This window comes from Artibeus jamaicensis, unplaced genomic scaffold (assembly GCF_021234435.1).
Source record: "Artibeus jamaicensis isolate MK-2021 breed Jamaican fruit bat unplaced genomic scaffold, CSHL_Jam_final contig_864, whole genome shotgun sequence".
In the NCBI taxonomy this organism is placed as follows: Eukaryota; Metazoa; Chordata; class Mammalia; order Chiroptera; family Phyllostomidae; genus Artibeus; species Artibeus jamaicensis.
Window position 1 is genome coordinate 652,006 of NW_026521992.1, and position 24,584 is coordinate 676,589.

The window sequence follows — 24,584 nt, forward strand, 5'->3', positions numbered from 1 at the left end:
TCCAAGGAGTTCATCATCATCAAGCCCTTATTATATGAAATGTTAAAGGGATTTATCTAAGAAAAAAATTAAAAATATGAACAGTGAAAGGACAGCAAACTCACAGTTATTAACAACCACATCTAAAACAAAAGCAAGCTAGAAGGACAGCTAGATCAGGAGCAGAACCATAGAAATGAAGATCTCATGGAGGGTTAGCAACAGGCGAGTGGGAGAAGAAGGGGGGAGAAGGTACAGAAAATAAGTAGCATAGACGGTAGGTAGAAAATAGATAGGGGGAGGGCAAGAATAGTAAGGGAAATATAGAATCCAAAGAACTTGAGACACATGTTCATAAACTAAAGGGGGGGAAATGGTAGGGGTGGGGGTGCAGGGTGGAGGGGAATGAAGGGGGGAATAGAACAACTATAATGGCATAATCAATAAAATAAAAATTTTTTAAAATGTGGTAAAATATATGACACATAAAAGTTAACCATCATAAGTATTTTTAGGTGTAGAGTTCAGTGGCATTAAGTTCATCTACACTGTTGAGCAACCACCACCAGCACTATCTCCAGAACTTTTTCATCTTCCCAGACTGAAACTCTGCACCCATTAAACAAGTGACTGTTCTCCCTCCTCCCAGCCTTGGCGCCCACCATTCTGCTTTCTATCTCATTATTCTAGGTTCCTCATCAGAGGAATATGACAGTATTTGTCCTTTTGTGACTCACTTAACTCCACTTCCCATAATGTCCTCAATGTGAGCTCTTTTATTTTTAAATAGTGAAATATTGGTACAGAGAGGGCCACATAACATCCACATACAGTTTAATAGATTGTTGTAAAGCAAACACTCATAAAACCACTAACCAAGTCCACAGTAAGACCCTTGCCAACACCCTGGGAAGCCTTAGTGAAACACCTTGATTCCTACTTCCCCCTCGAATGCCGGATTGGTGACTGTTCAGACGCCCTATTCATGAGCGTGGGAAGAGTTATGTACGTACTTGTGCTCATATGCTGTGTATTAGGCAGGACCACTGCGAATGGCAGTGCTTCCTGTGCTGAGGTCGGGCTGTACAGCCTGGTGAAAGGTACTCTTGTAGAAATTGAGAGTGGGCACTATGGGCCTGTTCTCTATTTGAGTGTCTTTGGTTATATTTTGCTTGCATGTTTGTTGTGTTGTTTAAGTTCGTGTTAAAGGTGAGATGACAGTGAGCAGAGGGGAGAGGGGAGGGAATTTCAGGGGAAAGGGGGAAGGATTTACAGGAACACGTATAAAGGACACGTGGACAAAAACTACAGGGGGTGGAGATGGGAGGGAGGTGGGGAGCACTGGGGGGTGGACTGGGATTGGAGTAAAAGATAGAAAACTCTACTTGAACAACAGTTAAATTTTTTAAAAAACAGTAAAAAAAAAAAAGAAATTGGGAATGGGAACTCTGTGGTCTCTGGCCACAAGAGCTTATAAGCTAGTAGAATCAACTTTAAATAAGAGAAATAAAAACAATCTCAGTCTGCCTAGGAAATATGTTGTACATGTGTCTGGCTCCATCATCAAGGGAGCAGAGCAATTAAATTTGGAGAAGTAGCAGCCGAGTTTTAAAAATTTGAGGGGTTTACTGAATGAATGGTAGGAGATGATGGTGAAACTCTATTTCAAAAGCACTGTTTATGGGAGATGAGAGAGCAGTCTTGTAAGAGATTGAAGTCCCTGATGAGAACATTCCTGAACAATTTGAAAAGCCCAAGGATGGTAAATCATGGGGAATGGGTGACATTTATCCTGAAGGTCTAAAAGAAATAAACTGTGACAGGGGATTCTGACAAGGAGGTGTAATAGATCCTAACACAGCCCTGCTTCTAAAGATTGGGAGGCTCTAATGCGGCACCTGCCTTTTAAAAAACTGCCCAGGGAAAGCCAAGGAGTACAGGGAGGTAAACCTAATCTCCCTCCAGAGGAGCTGACTAAAAGCCTTGTCTGTGTAGAATGGCCATGATTCAGTTCTATTGTAGCATCCTTCATGCAGGAGGCTCAAGTGGCTTTACCAGTGGAATTGCTTATAGCTCCACTCTGAAATAACTGTGTGTGTGCACTGGCTCTCCTAACAAATACAAAAGCCATAACAATCTACACATACCCTGTGCCTCAGTGACTCACAACTCAAGCAATCTATGGACAGGAAGCCTAAGGTTTTAAGCAAAATATATTCTAGGAAACTAGTTCTTAAAGCAGATCACCAGGAGAAAAATTCTGACCACTTACGTGTCCATTCCTGAATTACTATTGTCTGTTTGGGCACCAACTATAAAGATAGTGAGGAGAAAAATGTGGTGTTTCTTATGCAGCACATGAAAACAGCAACAACTGACCTTTATCCGTCACTTACTACATGCCTGGCTTTTATCTAATCTCTGTCTGTGTTTTACTTCAATGCTCACAATAATCCCATGAGGTAGGCACTTTCCACCCTCACTTTATAGATAAGGAAACTAACACACAGAGAGATTAAACAACTTGTGCAGAATCAGGAGTGAGGGGTTGTAGCCTGCATGCCAACCCCGGAGCTCACGCAGGTAACCACTCCCGGTATTATCCTTTGAGCAGAGCAGGAAGACATGGCTTCTTCCAAGTTTTTCTCCTTGTCTGACCCACTTTGTCACCACATTCCAGGTAAATTTATTGAGCCCTGACTAATTATTAGGCACTGACATGACATAATATGACTATCAATCATGAACTAAAGTGAAAAGTCCCACCAATGAAGGAAGGTTAGAAACTGCACATAATTTCCTCCTTGAAAACAAACAGAACATTCATCCACAGGGGTTGAACTTGAGGGAACAAGATGAAGTGTTCACTTGTACCCATTAGGAAGTTTCAAACCAACCCTTTGCTCCAATGGCTGTGGATAAAACGGTCTGTCACCTGCAAACCTTCTGGCCCTTACCTCCAGCTGGGGTGTAATTTCTCACCCACTAACCCTCGTAAATTGTTGAGAAGAGTTAGCGGCTGAAAGGCAGGGCCTTCCACTGGCCCAGCACCACTGGAAGTGAACATTGGCAGCCTATCTCTTTCATGCCACTCCTTGGAAGCCAGAAGTGCTCCCTTTTCAGAGCAGCTAGCTTTTATCTATTCTAAATATTGCGTTTGGGTGTAAGCTTTAATTGGAAGGAAATGTTCCTCTGCTAAAAACAGCATTAATTTAGGGAAATAATTTTTAAATCACATAATTTTTCAAAAACCAAAAGATTCACTTTTTATTCACTTAAAAAAATTGGGGGGTGGGGAAAGGGACCAACTATATTCCAGGTCTTAAATTAGAGGTCAGGAGTAGAGCAGTGAGGAAAACTCCTGCCTTCACAGGATCTTCTGAACTTTGGTTTTTAAAATATACTTTTTCAAGGAAATAATTGAGCTATCTCAGTGGTATTTTTGGAGAAAATTTTGCATTCAGAAGTAAATGTAGCTAACTAGTCCTTCAGATGCAGCCCTGTGCAGTCCTTGCTGCATGCCGGACAGTGTGCCTGACGATCTTTGTTTCATTTCACCCTTAAAACAGCATGTGTGGTCATTCCCTCCTCCAGATGTGTTGCTCAGGCTTGCTGGCATAATTGAGTGGCAGGTATTCCCATGACTGATGGGAAACAGCCTTGCTCTACCTGCCTATGCCCTCCGGTGCAGAGGGAGGGCTCAGAGAAATCACGGATGATGACTGAGGTTAGAACCACGTCCGCACCTCCCAGAAGGCTGGGCTGTGGTTTATAACCATCATTTGTCAAGGTGGTTGTCATAAGCAACCTTCAAAATCTCAGGGCTTGTATGTGATTTACTGAAGTTACTAAACTTTCAATCCAAGAAATAATTCTGGTGTGATTCACAGGACTCTTGTGTGGAAGTTTCAGACCTCTGCCAACTCTATACATTTGTAGATGATCAAAGAATAGTGAATGGGATTTACTGAAATGCAAAGAATTATAATTCTTCAGTCTTAATAGAAAAATAGGAAGTATGGAAACTGTAGTATTTAATTCTTTATCTTTAAAGCAGAATGGATGTGGATGATTTCCATATAATGTGCTTATATTCTGGGGCTCTGAGCATCTCAACAGGTTGCTTTGTTCATCGTTTTTCTTTTCTTTTTCAGATGACCATTCGCGTGTGAGGCTGCAGACCATAGAAGGAGACTCCAACTCAGACTACATCAATGGGAATTATATCGATGTATGTACCTAGAAACTGTCAGCGAGCCCACTGTTCTGGCACATACCACATGGTGCGTCTGCCACAAGACTGGTGGACACATGTTGGTCTAGCACCAAAAGCAAACACATTAGCATTGCCCCATACACACGCCATGGAACTTTAGGGGAGGTTATGGCGACTCCTTTCTCTTGCCAGCCTATTGACTGGTAACTCCTCCGTAGCGTTCAGTGCCATTTTAGCCATCCCTTTCTGTGTGGACTCGGAAGATGCTATTTCCATTTTTTGTCAACAACTTTGATTATTCGACATGTTAAAAAATCTGTTTGCATATTAATAGAACAAAACTCTCTAATTCCTAATTCAATGATTTGACATCTCTTGTCATCACCACACTTTCAAGTTGCCTTCAAAGTAGTCTGCAGCTGTTAACCAGGACTTCTAATGCACGCAAGACATGCTATTAAATATGCAGGCAGTTTAATTATTGAAGACTGCTTCTTTGTTCATTCCGCATCGTCTTAACTTAATGTCTTACATTAGAATAAATTCTTTAGGAGACAGCATGTTTTCAGTTGAAAGAATGAGTCAAATCAAAAGTAGACTAAAAATCGAGGGAAAATTGCTGTTAACTGTGTGGCCCAAGTGTTTACATTAAACAGATTTCAGCCTCTAATTTACAGTTCCCAAGCCATTCTCTGCTTGGCCATCACACTACTTCCTTGTCCACCAGTATTTTCATGGGCAGGCTTTATATTTTTTTCTTTTATTTTCTTGGTTGGTATTACTCAGGTGCCACTAAAAGTCCTTGTATCACAATCTCGAGGATTCACCTAAAAATAACTGTAAGATTTTTATTTTTACTCTTACTTGGAAGAGGTTGACAGTTTGGTTTTAGATTTGAGTATGGGGCCTGGAAGATTGTTTGCAGAATAATTCATATCTCATTCCTGAAATGAAGATCTCTATACAATTTTGATAATGACCAAAAACATACTCAACACAAGTTACATTTTTTTAGTAAAGTGCATTGCATTTATTCTTTTAATTCAGTAAGTGTTTAGTGAGTATCTTACATGAGTACCCAGAGGTGTGCGAGACATGTTACCTTGTCCCCAAGGCCTCACAATTTAGAAATGCAGTAAGAAACTTCTTTTTAATAGCACCCCTGCTTTGGGGATATTCCAAGGGAATCTTCTTCATGCTCCACTGTCGGCTCCTGCAACCCCTGCCAGGACTTTGAGCACAGGAACAGTGTCCTGCTCATCTCTGTGTCCCTGCACATGATACATGCTCGAAATATTGTACGCACTTAAAAGTGTTTGATGAATCTGACTGAAGAAGTGTATGTGTTTAGATTGAGCATTATAGTAGAGTAATTGGAACTAAGCTTTAAAAAAATGAGTGGGTAGCAAAACAGAGGAAGAAAGACATGAAAGTAATGAAAATACCAGATTAATTGGTTTTAATTTTAACAAAGAAAAGAGTCAATATTCAGGGTGATATTCTTTGTTACCTGTGTGTAACTCTCTCTAAATTGACTTTACCCTTCCCAGATGCTGATTCTAGTGTTCGTTGTGCCCTTTTTATGTGGTCTCAGTTTTCACCTTTCCTCTTCTTATAGGGTCATGATAAAAGGAAGGGGTCTTATAGAATTTCTACCTCTTTAAATTTCTGGCCAATGCTACAGCATCATGTCATGGCACTAGCAGTGTTTAAGAATGATGTTTAGTATTGCTATTGATAGAACTGCCTATACCAATATAACAGAATATGTGTTAAAACCTTGGCACATTGCCAAAAACACCCAAACATAAATGAAATTCTGTTGTACATTCCCCTCCTGTTTGTATTCTAATAATAGTCATGGTCATGTAATTTTGGAGAATCCCTAAATTGTTGGTGTTCATTACTCATCTATTATCCCACAGCCAGCGTGCGGTTCAGTTACCCACACCCCCTCTGCAAGCATCAGAACTGTCATATTTGATGCACCCTCAATTATTAAGAATTCAGTAGTACTTGGTCTGATTACTTAAGTGATGCACATGTTAGTGTTTGTGAGTGCATTCATTTTGGCAAACCTAGCATGTGACTTCTGTGCTGCTTATTGATTTTAAGTTTGTCAAATATTTTTTCTCATTTATTTTTAGGGCTATCATCGACCCAATCATTATATTGCTACCCAAGGTAAGTTTGTTTCTGCTTTGATGTCTCTCTTTGGTAATTTGCCTGGTTTCTATCATCTCCACCCTCCCTCAGGATGACATTTGCATTCTGTGATAGCATCATTCATTGCAGTTCTAGCCACCAATACATACACCCTGTTTCATCAGCAGAAGTTCCGATAATGTAATGGTTTAGCTAGAACTTCAGGTTGAGATCATTACAAGAATTGTGCTCATCAATTCATTATTGAATTAAATCTGTCTACCTTAGGAATTAATCTAACATTTGCAAAAATATATACATGTATATTTATTAAATAAATACATACTGAATACCCTCTATTGCAAAGCCCAGTGTTGGCTGCTGCCAGAAATGCAGCTGAATCAGCAAGCTGCCTTTCTCACACTGGCTGTGGTTTAGTGGGGAGGTCGTGAGGTGACCTACATACTAGAAAGGATGATACCAATTAAAAACCTGTGTGAGAGGTACAGAGAAAATGTTAGGGAAACTTGGAGAAGAAAATATATTTTGGATCAGATGCAGTGATCCGAAAACAGCTTTGTGGCAGAGGTGAAACTGGGAGAACTTCTAAATGGTGGGGACACCCTGAGCAAAGATCTGAGTTCAGGAAATTAATACTCATCGGTGGAAAGCAGATGGTGAACCACTTTGGCTAAAGGAAAGCCAAAATAAAGCTACAGGAACATGTTGAGGAAGTTCGTGGCCTGGTTTTTTGTATCATCTTCCCCACCAGCTATGAAGTGAGTCATCTATGGAGAATGAGAATCATGGGAATTCTGAGGTTTTCAGGAACAAGGCATTATAAAGGAGGAGTTAGTGAGTCAATGTAAGATGAATTAAAGAAGTGCTGAGGGGCAGAGAGGACCCAGTAGGGTTAAAGGACACCCATTCTCTCCATTTTATTATTTTATCACTGTGTCCGGTAATGCATTACATCTTGGAAACAGGAGCAGGAAAATCAAAAGGGTGTGACCAGCCGATGGCCAGGGATTAGCAGGGGGCTGTACACAGAAAGTCAAGAAACAAGGGAGTCAAGGATGCCAAGAAAATTGTGGTCGAATGTCTAGGCTTGGTGGGAGAGGGGTCAGAGGTATCTGATGGACCACAAGGAGAGGGAAGGAGGCCAGGTTCAGTTAAAGAGTCATAGATAGAAGAGGAAGTTGTGGCCAGAGAGCAGAATTCCAATAGAAATTCCTGCAGTGGTAGAAACTGTCTGTTTCTGTGCTGCCCAATATGGTAGCCACTGGTCATGTATGGCTACTGATCGTCATAAAGTATCTACTATGAATGAGGAACTGAATTGTAAATTTTAATATTGATTTAAATAGATGCATTTGGCTATTCCCTACTGGTAATGTTGTACAGCACAGCTATCGGATGGAAAACTCTCAGTAACAGGGCCACCCTGGAGCCTTATCCTAAGCCTGACAGCCTCAGCCAACACCCATGTGGCACCATTTGCAGAGTCTAGCAGGAGTGTCCAACCCACCGCCCGGGACAGCTATGAATGTGGCCAACACAAAATCATCATTTACTTAAGCCCTTTTTCTTCTGCTCATCAGTTTTCATTAGTGTTTGTGTATTTAATGTGTGGCCCAAGACAGCTCTTCTTCCAGTGTGGCCCAGAGATGCAAAAAGGTTGAACATTCCTCTACACCAAGTGTAGAGGCCACAGTCACACGTCACCACTGACGGGCTCTACAACTGCATCTAGGTAACCTGCTTGACCTCCAGGCATTTCCCCCTCTGAAATGAAGTCAGTAACGGCTCCTTCCAAGGTAGCTTTGCTAGTCTGAAGAAACGTAGCATGCAGAGTACTCAGCTTGAAAAGGTCCTTTCATAGGAGTTTCATAGGTCCCTTCAGGTCACAGGCTTTTCTGGTTCAAATTCTTACATCTGAGATGCAACAAAGACATGTGCCTAGTCCAGCACAAGTGCCCTCTCTTATATTCTGCTACTTCCAAACTGAACCAATTGATGTCTTTGGAGAAACCCTTTTGTTAGTTTTTTACTTCCATACTAAAAAAAAGCTAACCAACACCTGAGCCTACTGGGAGTCATCTTTTTGCTGATGAAGGGTCTTGCTTTGATCTTGATGACTGTTAACAGATCAGGGTGATGGTTGCTAAAGGCTGAAAGCTTGTGGCAATTTCTTAAAATGAGAGCAATAAAGTTTGCCAGATCAATTGACTCTTCCTTCATGAACAATCTCTCTGTAGCATGCAATGCTGTTTGATAGCATTTTACCCATAGTAGAACTTCTTTCAAAATTGGAATCATTCACAATCCTGCTGTGATTTATCAACTAAATTTATGTAAAATTCTAAATCCTTTGATATCATGTTAACAGTCCTCATGGCATGTTCACCAGTAGATTCCATCAAAAAAAAAAAAAAAAACACTTTCTTGGCTTAATCCTAAGCAACCCCTCACTCATTAAAGTCTTTATGAGATTGAAGCAATTCAGTCACATCTTCAGGCTCCACCGATGATGGTCCTGATGATGGTGATGACGATGATAATGATAATGACTCCCTAAAACAACTAAAATAGTAACATCAAAGATCATTAATCACAGTTCACCATAAGAATATAACAATGAAAAAGTTTAAAATATTGCAAGAATTACCAAAATGTGACACAGACACAAAGTCAGTAAATGCTGTTGGAAAAATGAGGCCACCAGACCTGCTTGTTGGAGGGTTACCACAAACTTTCAGTTTGTAAGAAACACACCACCTGCAAAGTACAGTAAAGCAAAGCACAGTACAGTGAGGTGTACCCACGTGGCATGCTCCACGCCTGACACAACTGGTGGTCTCAGGTGGCCAGTAGTGAGGATTTCCGATCCTTTGCAGTAGTTGGCGTGGACGGGCACGACGTGCACATGGATCGCCTTCGCTAAACTAAAAATGCAAACACCTGATTCTGAGTCCAACAAAATGGGTGATAAAACGAATAGATAAATGCAGTTTTTAAATCTCTGCTTTTTTTCCCCTCTGTTTTGCATGGATATAATTCCTTAAAATCTATTCACAGTAGAAACCCATGATACTATATAAATGGTCTAATTTACTGACAACCACTTATATTCCCAAGACTTCAAAATACATAGATTTTCACCAAGTTCCTTCAATGCAGAGGGCATGTCATGAATTTATCTATTCAACCTCTCCCCATCCCTTGACTTTATTGATTTTTCTACCAGGAATTGATTTTACCTTTGATAATGATGGTAATGTTTCTGCAAATTGAAAGTACCACATTGAAGCCAGATCTGTGGCTTTTTCTTCCTATCTCCCTTCCATTGAATTCTATTTCATCTGCCAGCCAATACATTGATGACCCAATATTCACTTCGTCACATCTTTCTCACCAGCCATTAATACAACTGTAACATTTAAGATTCATGATTTGGTGTAGTAGGGATCAAAAGAGAGAAAGCACGTCTGTTACTCCATGTTCACTCTCAGAGCCAGGCAGAGCTGGGATTTCAAAAGCATGGTTCACAGCGAAGGGCAAATGAGTAACCAAGTCAGTGGGATTGCCCAGAACTTCCCCTATTTCACAATGGCAAAATACCCAGACACCCCACAGGGACTGCACAGGCCCTGAGCTGGAGACACACATTTAGAACCACTCATCCAAAATGATTCGGGAGAACACCTGCCAGCCACATGGTGTGCAAACAAGAGGACCCTGGAGAAGTGTTCTTTTTATTATTGTTTAGTTTCATCTTTTAAACTGACTTCCTCTTTAGAGAACTCAAGAAAGATGATGAAAGTTCACTGTGGAAGGACAGGTCATTGTGTAAGTCTGTGACGAGCATGGCCTGCCCAGCACTGAGTCCCTCTTCCTCACTTTCAAGTTCATCTGTGGGTTGAGCACAGAGAAATATTGGAAGATCCTGCCAGAGGAACTTGCCTGTAATTCCTTCAGGGGGAGCAGCCATGCCCCATGACATCTGGAGGACACATCACAGTCAGGTGGCAGAGAGCCAGCACTTGGCTGGGATTTCCAGGAGGCGAGGAAGGGGTGGAAGGCATGGGGCTGGAAGGTGGAGGTGAGGAAAGTAGGACGCATCTTCAGCCAGCCTTGAAGCATGGGTTCCCTGGTCAGAGGCCGGGCCAGTGGGAGGGCTGCAGAGGTGGGGAGGGTCACGGTCCCCTGCAGAGGGTGTGAGGTGGGACAGGTCTTCACCCCTGTGGCATTTTGAGTCTTCTTAATCACTTCTTGAAATGTATCTTTTCTCAAGAAATTCACATGTACACACACACATCTTTTACATAGGTGTTCAGGCATTTACAGACTTAATAAAGCCCAGCCTAAAAAACCGTGCCCCCCAGCTAACACTCCTGTGGTAGAGGGGCCAAGAACTAAGTACTGAGAAGTAAAGTGAGGACACTTTTCAAAGGCTTTGAACAAGGGGTGTTATTTAAAGAAAGGCAGAAATGCAGGGAGAAAGGCTGTTTCTAACTAAGCCTCATAGTGGTGAAAACAGTGCTTTAATAAGTAGATTAACTAGCATGGAATTATCTTGGAGAGAAAAGTAACGAACATAATAGAGAGTAAACAGAAAAATCTGGAATAAAAATGAATAATTCAGACAACAATAAATGTAGTGGGCTAGTTGTAGGTTTTATTTTATTCAATAATCTAGGTTACGTATGACTACAATATGTTTTCTAATATTAAATACAGTGCCCCAAATGTTGATTTTTAAGTGAGCTTCCTTCTCATTTAATAAAAAGTGATATATACATTTTCTTTTAATATTAGTAATTTGGGTTGATACTTTTCTTTCTGAAACTTGGCATTTTTATTTGTCTATTCAATAAATACTATGTGCCTATTATGTACTAGGCTTGGTGCTATAACCAATTTAATGTATTTTCTATCATCTGACTATTTTGGTATTTATACCTCTTATTTCATAAGTAGAAGAATTGAGACCCCTGAGGAGAGAAGCAGGGGTTGAAAACAGAAGTGACGTGTATCTGCGTGCCTGCAGCGTGTGGACAGGGACTCATAATGCATGAGAACATGTGATTCTTGCCTTAAAGAAGAGGCTCAGGCTTGTGTTGCTGCCCATGTGTTGCATGCTGCCTCTTTCACAGGCTTTGCAAAGCACACCCCTCAAAATCACATGGTTAATCTTTGATAAAATGAAATCTAGGGTGCAACCCCTTCCTTCTAAGTTATGATGCTTCTTGAAAAAGGCAAATCTCCAATGATATAGTCATATCTGACAATACCTCTTAGTTAAAATTGTCTTAGATGTCCTCACACATGACATGAAGCATCCAGAGTCTCCTTGTTCTTACACAGGCATCCGGGCACCTGTGTGGGTACCGACTAGTCCAGGGGCTCTGCAAGGATGCTGCACAGGGCTAACACTGATGGTGACAAAACAAGATCCTACTTGGCAAGATCAAGGCTAAGCTCAGAACTCCAATCCAGCAGCCAACGCTGTAAAGTTAGCACAATTCAGACAAAAGAAATGAAGTAGATGCCAAGGCACCTATACTCAAGAAGAGTAAAATGTGTGGATTTTAACAATATAGAGTGAAAATTACAACTGTGGTGCTCAGAGCCTCTGGATACTCAGTGTCATGTTTTAGGACTTCAAGTCACACTGGCATAGACCACAGGAACTATATAGAAAACCAGATATGAGATAGTTCTTTACAATGAGAAATGTCACCATCCATCAAAGAGAACTGCCCTCAGCAGCATGTTGCCTCATAACCTGGCATCAGAGGAACACCAGGGTGCATTCATTGATTCAACCAGTAGCTACTGACTGCCTGGTAGAGAGCTAGCTAGGAGCAGATGCACACTAAGAACACAAGAATTAGAGAGCAAATGAATAAATGAATGAACTGCGTGTTACTGTGTGCCGGAGACCAATTAAGCAATAGAGTAGTCCAACTAGGCAAAAAGGATATCTCATGTTGGCCCAATAAAGCATCTACTCACCTGGGTGAATTTGAGGATTGTTGTCTCAAGCACCTGACTATTTCTTTTCTAATATAGGAGTTAGTCATCTCCTATTTTTACTAATGCTTTTTCTTTAGACAAGTTAGTAAATCAAGGCACTGGTTTTGAAGATACTCCATCTTGTTAAACTAAATACTTATCTCCACACTGACCAACCTCTTCGCTCATAAACCCCAACTCCATACACACCGTGTGTTCATAATTATAATTTGCGAAAGAAAAACCTAAAAGAAATCTCCTCCAGAGACTTTCACCTCGGAGCAAACTTTTATATGAAGCTAATAAAAATGCAGAAAGTGAAGATGTATAGTGGAAACACCTCCAGAACCTCAGCTCCACACAGGAGTTGAAACTTTCCAATAGTGACTTCCTTCTGTTTGCTGCTCATCTGTTTTTCTTCCGCACTTCTTTCACATAATCTGTGTGGTATAAACATTTTTAATCAAAATTTTTAGAAAGATAAATATGGTTTATATTTTTGTAGCACAGAATTCCCTTCAGGCCTCTGAAGCAGTAAGTAAGAGTGCTGAAAATAAGATACAACTTTCCTCAGCAAGTCATGCCTCTAGCCAAGACTCCTAGAGCATCTTTGCAAGTTCTCCACACTCTATAAAGAAGCTTTTGTCTCCTGCATTCTAGTCTCCAAATAGGGGTGAACACTTCAAATTACCTTTCAGTAGAATTGAAAGAAAAAAAGTTTTTAAATCAAAAGCTAAGCCTTCCATAAACCCCTTTTGTTTTATTCCTCCAAGCTCCAGTGCAGCTCACTCCGGAAGTACAAATTCTACATCAGCTGAATTTACTGTTCCAGCTAAGTTGTCCCCACATTGTCAGGAGTGGTGGAGAATGTTTGGATTTACTTACTCAATCCTATTTGATACTGATTTAAAAGTATTGCCTTGTAGCATATTCTCTAGGGTCCAAATTTAAACGGAGGATGCGAGGGAATATGATTTAGACACAGGCAAAGAGCAGTGACCCTCATGAGGTAGGTCTTAACTATTCTAAATTACAGGGCCAAGATCTCCCTGCAGGGCCTCCTCGTGCTTCACTATACATCTCTATTTTTCCAAGGAAAAAATAACAACTGCAATCAACAGCTTATCTACAAACTTATTTTCAAAGAATAGTTGCTTTTCACCAAGTTAAATTTAAAAGATACTGGCCAATTTGCTAAAAGATCATATCATAGACATCTTTCATTCCTGTGCTCTTAATAAATTTGCTTATTGGTAGTGAGAATGTGTAAAGTCAGGTTGCAGATTAAAAGATAAAACCAGAAAAAGGTGACATTAGTAACATCCACTCATGTTGTGATAGATGCTGTAGCAGGAATGCATGTCCACAGAGTCCAGGGAGCTAACCTAACGCACAATAATTTGAAGATGAACAATGCCCTGCTGTTAAGCAGTTACCTAGTTTTAGACTGTCTTAAAACAAATACTTTTTAAATCTTTAAGAGTACTTTAGAGATGTTTCTCATTTGAAATAGAAAAGTATAAAATCCTTTTGTGCTGGTAGAAACTTTACAAATCAAAAGCCCAACTCTTCTTTTTTGTAATTGAAACAATTGAAATTTAAAGCACAAATTGATTTAAGTGATCTTCATTCATGTAAGTTCAAATGAATCATGTAAACAAAAGTATTTGTACCCTGTATGGACTAACATTTATATTTTAATAGAGTGTATACAATGTTCAACCAAGGAGAAACATCATGTTTCTGGTGTCCTCCGGGGCCTTTTGTTAAATAGCGAGGAAATATAGGAGGTCACATCTTTCTTTCTTCCAGGTCCAGCTCTTTGAAAGGATAGAGCTGTAGCTAAGTACCCATGTAGTTTCCCTGGTACTGGCTTCCCCAGACCACCTGCATCACAGACCCTTACAAAGCAAGCCATTTCTTTGAGGCCTAGTTTATTCAAAACTAATCAAACATTTCTATGCACCTACCAGGTAACTGGCTCAGTACAGGGCCTGGAATACAGCAGCAACTTCAGGAATTACACAGTGCTGGTTCCTATGTGAACAGCCAGCTCTTTTTCTTTTAAATATATTTTATTGATTATGCTAGTTCAGTTATCCTATTTTTTCCCCTTTATTCCCATCCACCCTGCATCCCCTCTCCCACCAGCATCCCCCACTCTTCCTTCAAGTACATGGGTCATACATATAAGTTCTTTGGCATCTCCATTTCCTGTACTATTTTTAACCTCCCCCTGTCTATTTTGTGGTTACCAATTATGCTTCTTATTCCCTGTACATATTCCCCCATTCTCCCCCTCCCCACTGATAACCCTCCATGTGATCTCCATTTCTGTGATTCTGTTCTAGTTGTTTGCTTAGTTTTGTTTTGTTTTTATTTTTAGGTTCAGTTGTTGATAGCTGTGAGTTTTTTGTCATTTTACTGTTCATATTTTTTATCTTCTTCTTTTTCTTAGGTAAGTCCCTTTGACATTTCATATTATAAGGGCTTGGTGATGATGAACTCCTTTAATTTGACCTTATCTGGGAAGTACTTTATCTGCCCTTCCATTCTAAATGAAAGCTTTGCTGGATAGAGTAATCTTGGATGCAAGTTTTTGACTTTCATGACTTCAAATATTTCTTTCCAGCCCCTTCTTGCCTGCAAGGTTTCTTTTGAGAAATCAGCTGATAATCTTATGAGCACTTCTTTATAAGTAACTGTTTCCTATTCTTTTGCTGCTTCTAAGATTCTCTACTTATCTTTAATCTTGGGTAATGTAATTATGATATGCCTTGGTGTATGCTTCTTTGGGTCCAACTTTTTTGGGACTCTCTGAGCTTCCTGGACTTCCTGGAAATCTATTTTCTTTGCCAGACTGGGGACATTCTCCTTCATTATTTGTTTAAGTAAGTTTTCAATTTCTTGCTCTTCCTCTTCTCCTTCAGGCACCCCTGTGATTCAGATGTTAGAATGTTTAAAGTTGTCCCAGAGGCTCCTAAGCTTCTCCTCATTATTTTGTATTCTTGTTTTTTCATTCTGCTCTGGCTGAATGTTTATTTCTTCCTTCTGTTCCAGATCATTGATTTGAATCCCAGTTTCCCTCCCTTCACTGTTGGTTCCCTGTACATTTTCCTTTATTTCACTTTGCACAGCCTTCAGTTTTTCCTCTATTTTGTGACCATACTCAATCAATTTGATGAGCATCTTGATTACTGGTGTTTTGAACTGTGCATCTGATAGGTTGGTCATCTCTTTATCACTTACTTGTATTTTTTCTGGAGCTTTGATCTCTTCTTCATTTGGTCATTTTATTTTGTCTTGGCATTACTGTAGTAAGGGGTAGAGCCTTAGGTGTTCACTAGGGCAGAGCAACCCACCTTACTGTGTTGTGGCACTGTATGTGGAGAAGGGGTCCGAACAATGCCTCTTGCTCTGCTCTCTGCCAGCTTTCAGTCACTCCCACTGCTATCCACAAGCAAATTGGGCCCTTCTGGTGCTGATTCCTGGGTGGGTGGTTTTGTGTATGTTCTAGGACCCTGTGGGTCTCTCCAATGAACTCCTCCGTGAGGCTGGGTGTTTCTCCTGCCACCTGAAGCCTCACAGATTCTTTCAATCGCAGGTTTTGAAGCTTTATTTCCCCATGCTAGAACTCCAGGTTGTGCAGTCTGTCTTCATCCCCAGTTGTTTCTCCTGGTTTATCTGCACTCAAATGTGGGACTGGAGAGATGGGCCTTTTGGAACCTATATAATCATAATGATAATAAGAATGTAGCTAATATTTATTTAGAGGGTATTCAGAGCTGGTATATGAGCCTAGCCAGTCTAACTCTAGAGTCTACACTCTAATTAACCATACTGCTTTATGGCATCTTGGAGGGAAAATATCTTATCGTAGTTACTGACATAAAACATGTTTGTATGTGGAAGAAAATTCTACAGCCAAGTTTCAAAGAGTTTATTGTGACCATGTTGCATAAACAAAGAAATATTTGTATATAAAAAACAATTATGGGGTGACTGACTCCTAGCAGGACTTGAAACTGAATGTCCCAAAGCATTTCTGGAAACACCATCTATCTACGAGAACCATTATGTGGATTGCATTCTTTTTGGACTATATTCAGCCCTCCCTGGCAGCTAATAAACATTTCCAGCTTGCAGTGGTACCACTGTGAATGGCAATGCAAAGGCTGCTATTATGCTTGACATAGAAAGCAGAATAATAAAGGCAGACAAATCAGACTGAGTGACAGGGTTAAAGAATAGGCCTCTGAAGAGAAATTCGTACATAGAAAACAATGAAGGGGTTAGTAGACAGTGTGTGGCAACAATCTGCTGTATGATGTAGACATGGAGATACCACTACCATAGGGACCGTTGGTACTCGGTCCCTGAGACAGGTTGTACAGCAATACTGCATGAAGAGCTACAAAGAGACGTACACAAAAGTGTTTGTAGCTTCGGAAGGGAGGAACATGACAGATGTTCACCCCACAAGATTCTCCTGCTGGCTGGGTCACGGAGCATTCATCAGGCCTGTCTCCAAAGAAAACCCTTATAAACCCATCCTGTGTACTTTTTGATGCTGTAAAAAGAGTAACAGAGACAAAGCAACTAAGAAGAAAAAAGTGGCAGCCTTCAGAGTGGAGGGGTTTGGTGACCCAAAGGATCTGGTTGCCTTCTGTCAAGGAGAAGGAAAGCAAAGGGAAAAGCCTATATTCACATGCCTCGGGGACCACTGCCAGAGAAATAGAAGCTTTCATTAATCTCCATCTTCTTTAATTAAGATTTTCTCACTATACAAGTGGGATTGCTTTTATTTAAGAAAAGAGAGAATAAATCTAATAAATGAATAAAATAGAGATATGTTGACTCCCTAGACATAGCTCAGTGCACGCAATCTCTGATTTTTAATAGCAGTAAGGGGCATTACATCAGGAAACTTTCAGAAGCATCCTTTTGGGTGAGAAGGCTAGAAATGAAAGTAACTGCCTTGAAAACTTGTTCAAAATTGTGTCCACGTGTCTTGAGATACAGGAAAAGTGGTCCTAGGTTTCATTAGGTTTCACTTTTTCACCTGCTAAATAGGGTAGGGATGGGGAAAGAAATGGCCTAAAGTAGTTCCCAAATATGGCGTTGAAGCAAAGTCACATATTAATAAGAGCTGGGCTGAGAACCTAGCAAGTGCCATTGTTCCCTTTCTGATCCCTCCCCCATATACAGTGCCACAACACAGCGACACATGTTGCCCTGCCATGGCAAATACCTACCCCTTACAATGTAAGAGGAGACCAAAAAATATGGCCCAAATGAAAGAACAGATCAAAGCTCCAAAAACAGAACTAAGCAATGAAGAGATAGCTAGCCTATCAGATGCAGAGTTCAAAACAGTGGTAATCAGGATGCTCACAGAAATGGGTAAGTATGGTCACAAAATACAGGAAAAACTGAAAGCTATGCAAAGTGAAATAAAGAAAAATATATAGGGAACTTATAGTAAAGGGAAGGAAACCAGGACTCAAATCAATGATTTGGAGCAGAAGGAAGAAACAAACATTCAGCCAGAACAGAATGAAGAAACAAGTGTGGGGGCAACTTTGCCAGCAAGTCCCCCCGTCCACCACAGATGAAAGTGATACTGCCAAGACATGATCTGCTTGGGGAGGAAACGTGGTCAGTCTCTCAGAGGAGAAAGACCAAGAGCCCCTTCCTCAAGGGCTTTTATTAGGTTCGTTTTACACAAGAATACAGGTAATGAATACATTCAGAGAACTATGAGGGCTTATTGTCAGTCAGGGTCAGATAGCTAAAGAGCCATAAAACTTTGAGGAACAAACTTCTTGCTTGGACCCTTATCATTTAAATGAGAGCATTCTAAACAAAGCAGGTTTTACAGGATTTTACATATTCTTTCTTAGAATATCACCTGGAACCTGCTCTAGCCGGCAAAGAGCTGCACTGCCTTCCCAGTGTAGGTTTTTAGGCTTTAAGTGGATTAGAGCCAGGAAACACTTCTCCCAGACAGAAATGGGGACTCAGGATATGTCAAAATAGCCAGGGGACCAGGGTCCGTCACTCCCTCTTTGCTGCAGCCCCCTGACTCCTTCCTTGGGGGCCTCCCAGGTGATCATGTCTGGCTTAAGTTGCCCCTCCTCTGAGGGGTCTTATCCGTCTCTGACTAACTGACCAAGCACTGGGGGCAGGGGATGAAACAGAAGCAGTGCTGCTGCCAGAGATAAGCTTTGTCTCCTTAGTGGCTCACAGTCTGGAGGTCGCTCACTCAGTCTTATCCGTGGGGGCAGTTACAACTCCTGAAACCAGGCAGAGAGGTTCCCAACAAACAGAAATTCAGAAAAATGAGAAGAGGCTTAGGAACCTCCAGGACAACTTTAAACGTTCCAACATCTGAATCACAGGGGTGCCCGAAGGAGAAGAGGAAGAGCAAGAAATTGAAAACTTACTTGAACAAATAATGAAGGAGAACTTCCCCAATCTTTTTACCAACAAATTTCATCCTCCAAAGTACAAAGATTATCATCATTGCTCAAACTTGTCAACAAAAATCAAACATAGGTTAGAAAGGCAACAAACTATATTATAAACTGGGAGAAGCATATATTCCTTTGAGAGTCTTGTAGAAATTGAGCACTTACGATAACAGCACAGGACATCAACCTTTACATGTGTCTGAAGCTTTCCTAATGCACAAAGTTGGGTTACACATAAATGGAAACGGCTTAATTCTATTGACCAGACAGGTCCTTCCCAAGAGGCTTTATAATCAATTTATAAGAGTCATGCAACGATATTTTAGAGAGGAGCTTTGGAAGGCTCAGAAACCACTGGAGAACTATATGGGGCTGAGAAATGATTTTATAGGAAAGAGAATAATGACAGGAGCAAAGGGGGAAGTAAAGAGAAAGATGTGTGCTCTTGGCCTGTTTCTGCAACTGATTTGTGTTGGGTGAAGCTGGTTAGGCAGGCATAGTCTTCTGCTTGGCTAGTGGTTACCAGATGCCTAAAAGTTGCCAATCATGATCTATATCAAGGAGGTAGTAGATAGAGTGAGTCTGACTTGAAAGAAATTCCTACAGACCACTTCTGAGGTCAGTTTCACACAATGAAGTCCCAGAAAATACAGATGCCCCCCAATCACTGCATGTCAGCTTAGGAAAAAGACCACAGTGTAATAGTTAATGGGTGTACAATATTTTAAACAATTATTATTCTGTTTAAAATGATATAATAGCATCATGGTTATGTTCTTAAAAATAGATACCCAGTGAAATATTTACATGCAGGTGATAAAATGTGTACACTGCACTATGAGTAATCATGTCCATGGCTTCAAATACTTTCAGGTGACTCCCACCTTGATCCACACCCAAGCCTCAGTACTCACACAGGAGAAAGTAAAAAGGATATTAAGAATTATAATCAATAATTTACTAACAAGTTTCCAAGACAAATCTTCTAGCAATACAATCAGACCAATCTTATTGCACTTCTATTTTACAAATAGGAAGATTTTTTAAGTTTTCTTAACACTTAGAATATTTTCATTACTTTCAAGAAACTTAGTTTTGAGTTTGAGCTGATGTTTTTATAGATTAAAAATATGTTGTGTTTTTCTAACAAAACCCATAATTGTGATTTAAGTCATCATATGGCATAAGTGGTATGACAGCAATCAAAGTTATCTTTTAAATGAGTTTTTAAATTTTTTATTTGGAATTTTATTAATACACAAGTGTATCTAAATGGCTAGGAGTACGTATGTGTTTGTGCATAAGAAATAATTTATTTTAAGTCTCCCAAGGGTAATCTTTTATTTTGATAAGGGTAGGTTTTTATGTTGAAATGCTTAATTGAATTAATTTTAACACATGTAACTTCTGTTTAAGAAAAAAGTTCTGAAAATGTTTTGACAAATTTATGTCTCAAAGCCACTATCTTCATTTTATTTCCTTATTTAAAGATCTTAAAACTCCAGGTATGGGAAAGTAAGAAAGCACTCAGAATACTTGGACCATTTTATTTTCAGTTTATTTTTTTAATGTGCTTCTTTATCCATTTTTGCTGTGCTTTGAGACAGAGTTAAGAATAGTGTGGAAGTGCATGAACTTTTTTCTAGAAAAGGTAAATTAAGAAAAACCACAAGGTGCCAGTCAAAGCATAAGTAAACCATCCCACAACTACAGCAAAATTACAACTAAACTACAGAACAGCCAGTATTCAGAACTGCCTGAAATCTAGCTGAACTTACATAAGGATATAAAAAATAAGCCACATCAAGTCTGGTAGGAGAGGTAGAGATGGAATAAACTAGTCCCACGCCCACATGTGGAAGACAAAAATCAGGAGGGATATCTTGGCTACAGACATCCTCCCTGAGGAGCAAGGAGTCCCAATCCCACATCAGACCGCAATTTTAGGGTTCCAATTGCAGGAAAAGAAGTCATCATAACTCACTTGCTCTGAATTCCAGTGCTGGGGCACCAAGGACATGCAGGGAGGAACTGAGTGGTGTGACATCAGAACAAGAGATGGAGTGCAGCTTTCTCCCAGATGGAAGTGCTGGCTGAAGCCATTATTTCTTTTCTAAGCCTCCCCCTATAGAGTCAGCAGGTGGGCACCATATTTGAGATTCTGTCAACCTGAATAACACTGTTTGCCCAGCCCTAGTGATTTCATAAGGCCCCACCCAATTTGTGCACCCAACCCAAGCCACTTCTGGTGGTTTCTTCATACAGACAGTCTGCCTAGGATCATGCTTTAGACTTCCTAAAATCTCTCAAACAACATCTGACTTTATCACGCTGTATAACTCTCACTAAGTGGCCCCAGGCCCAGCACTGGCAGCAGCCACACTTGCTTCATAACTTGGCCTCTCCTGGGTACCTCCAAGGCCAACACAAGTAGCAACCATCTGCAGATCACTTTGTAGCTCATGCCAGTTGTCCCCAAAGAGAGGACAGATGGTGACCAACCCTAGCCTGCACCTCCCAGGAGGCCACAGAGCCAGTGCACCTGGTGGAGAGCTTTAGACCACATCGAAGAACTTAGAACATTGACTCACCTTCATAAGGGGCACACCAAAAGGACACACTCAGAACACACCAGAGCTCTGCTGAAGTAAGTTCTGCTCTGGGGGCTATATCCTGAACAGCTGATCCTCCACCACGGTCAAAGCCAATCCTTGCAACTAATTGGCCTGGGGGTAAATCCCTCCTGTCGATGTGCTAAAAACAGTCAAGGTTCAACTACAAGAGGAGGGTGTACACAGCCCATATCAGGGGCACACCTCAAGTGTGCAGCTTGGGTGATTGTGGAGACTCTGCCGTTGAATCCTACAGGACACCTACTACATTGGGCCACTTTACCAGGCCCAGCAGATGTAGCGGCTCTACCCAATACATAGGAAAAAACACAAGGAGTCTGCTGAAATGAGGAGACAAAGAAATGTGTCCCAAATGAAAGAACAACAAAACTTCAGAAAAAGAACTGAACAAAATGGAGGCAACCAGTCTCCTAAATTCAGAATTCAGAACACAGGTCTTAAGGATGCTTATTAAACTTAGGGGAAGAGTAGATGAACTTAGTGACAATTTCAACAAAGAGATAGGAAACATAAAAACAGAGGTAGAAAACATAAGACAGCCCAATCAGAAATGAAAAATACACCGACTGACATGAAGGGTACATTACAGGGAATTAACAGTAGAGTAGATAAAGCAGAGGATCGAGGGGGGGTTTGAGATTTATCAGGATGAACACTTAGTAAGTTATGTAATGTCTAATCACTGGGTTGTATGCCTGAAACTGACATAATAATGCATGTCAGCTATAATTGAAAAATAAAAAAAAATGTTTAAAGTTTAGAAATTAAAAAAGAAAAACTACAATCAAAGCTATGAAGGTATATAAAAATTTATAACAGAAAAGAATCAAGATAGGATGGACTCACATTGGAACTAAGATAGATACTAGACAGTACAGATATGAAAACTGGAAAAGTGAAGATTAGAATTGAAAAATACTAAGTTTCTTGTATTTCCTAGGAAGAAAATGGCTACTGATAAAATTTATCTTTATTAAGACATAGTAAATAATACCTACTATATTATTCTTTACTTTTTGTTTTTAAACATTTCATAATTATTTTAATTGAATAAGTGAGTAAGGTGAAAATCAGATTGTTAACCAAAAAAGAGATAATGGATGAAGAGTTATGACTTACACTATAGAAAGTGGTTTTCTGAGCTATTCTTTCTTTTTTTTAATTGAATTTACTGGAGTGACATTGGTTAATAAAACTATACAAGGTTTGGGTGTACATTCTATAATACACCACGTGTATATTATATGGTCACCATGGTCGGCTTCACCACCCAAGTCAAGTCTCCTTCCATCACCATTTATCCCCCCTGTACCCTCTCGTACCTCCCTCAAGCCCCTCGTTCCCTCTGATCATCACAATACTGTTGTCCGCGCCTATGAGGGGTTTCCTTTTTGTGCTTCATCCTTTACCTTTCTCACCCGGCCCCACAACTGCCTCCCCTCTGACAGCTGTCAGTCTGCTCTCTTTCTGTGTCTGCTTCTATTTTGTGACTTTATTTTGTTCATTAGATTCCACATACGAGTGAAATCATATGGTACTTATCTCTCTGACTGGCTTATTTCCCTTTGCGTGATGCTTTCCAGGTCTATTCATGCTGTTGAAATGGGTAAGATTTCTTCTTTTTTACAACCAGGTAGTATTCCGCTGTGTAAATGTACCACACTTTTTTATCCACTCATCTACTGAGGGACGTTTGGGCTGCATCCAGATTTTGGCTATTGTGAATAATGGTGCAGTGAATTAGTGTTTCTGATTTCTTCAAATATATTCCCAGAAGTGGAATCACTGGATCATAAGGCAGACCCATTTTCAGTTTTTTAGGTAACTCGATACTGCTTTCCACAGTGGCTGCGCCAGTCTGCATTCCCACCAACTAGAGTGCACTAGAGTTCATTCTCTCTAAATCCTCATCAACACTTGTTTGTTGAAGCCGTTTTAGTGTTTGTATACACCCTGTCCATTAGTGTTCGGTTTATACCAATTTTCTTTTAACTAAATTTGACATGACCTTTTGGTGTCCAGTCAGCATTTCATATGTTCTTTAATGCACCTGGAAACCAACAGTCAATGGAACTAGTTACCTAGAGAAGGCCATGAATATTTACAGTTAACAATGACACTTTTTATTTCAGCCCAAAAAGGGAATTTTAGGAAATGATATGCGTGCAATGTAAACATCAGCATGCAGATTGTGTTTGAGAGGAAATGTTATTCATGGATGGAAAAGAAAGTGTATGCCTAGTTTTAGGTTATAAGAAGAGCACATACCTGTGAGCCAATTTAGACGGAATAGGGTAATCAGCAAAGGGCTGCTAACCAGAGCAAGCCAGGTGAAGGAAGAGGGCTCGTGCAGTGGGAAAACTGACTCCAGAATATGAAGAGAGGTATCATTCAGTGTGGGGACCACAGAAATTTATTAACTGAAAACACTTAAGTCGCGTTTTTGACACTGCTTCTAAAAAGGTGTATTTTATTACAGCTCCAATGCCTATTCTGTCCTCTTTTACTGTCACTAAATTGAAATGTCAGTGGACTGGTGAACAGGGCTAACCCAGGAAGTCCGGAAGTGGAGGGTGCCTCATGTGACAGCGACCCTCGGAAAATGCTACTTTAACATGCTGCCTGTTACATTGCTGATAGAACGATTTCCATCATAGAATGATTTCCATCATAGAACGATTCTCAGTGTTTGCATCTAACTCATTAGTTGATTTTTATTGTTTCTTTAATGGGGAAAGTGGGGGGTATTCTTAGCAATCCAGGAAAATGAACAAATCACATTGTCTGTACCCAGTAGTCTCAACTTGGTTTTTTTTTTCTGCAACTGAAACCAAAAATTATTCATAAAAATTCCATGATTTTAACATCAGTAGCCTCAGGGGAGAGCAAATGCTCCTGTCAAGTAAGTGTTGTTAAGGGTTATTAATGCAGAAGCCAACTGTTTTCTGTGTCACCATTATCACTTTGGTGACACACAGGCAGATTCGGTCCGTAAAGCAAGGTGGCATTATTTTACCTTGTAGATTTCACTCCTGTAAAAATGAAAAGCCACTTAATGTGAAATTATAGACATGGGTGTTATGGAAGCATCATATTGATAAATCACATAAAGTTTTTTAA

The 24,584-nt window shown here is 40.3% G+C and overlaps 1 protein-coding gene across 4 annotated transcripts in view; it reads left to right on the forward strand.

Annotated features, from left to right (window-relative positions):
• Positions 1-24,584, forward strand: part of PTPRM (protein tyrosine phosphatase receptor type M) — a 613,403-nt gene that overhangs the window by 521,713 nt on the left and 67,106 nt on the right. For all 4 annotated transcript variants that reach the window (XM_053673443.1, XM_053673444.1, XM_053673445.1 and 1 more), the window contains 2 exons: positions 4,134-4,210; positions 6,343-6,379. In XM_053673443.1, coding sequence (XP_053529418.1) covers positions 4,134-4,210; positions 6,343-6,379 — 114 coding nt within the window. The remainder of the gene's footprint in view (positions 1-4,133; positions 4,211-6,342; positions 6,380-24,584) is intronic.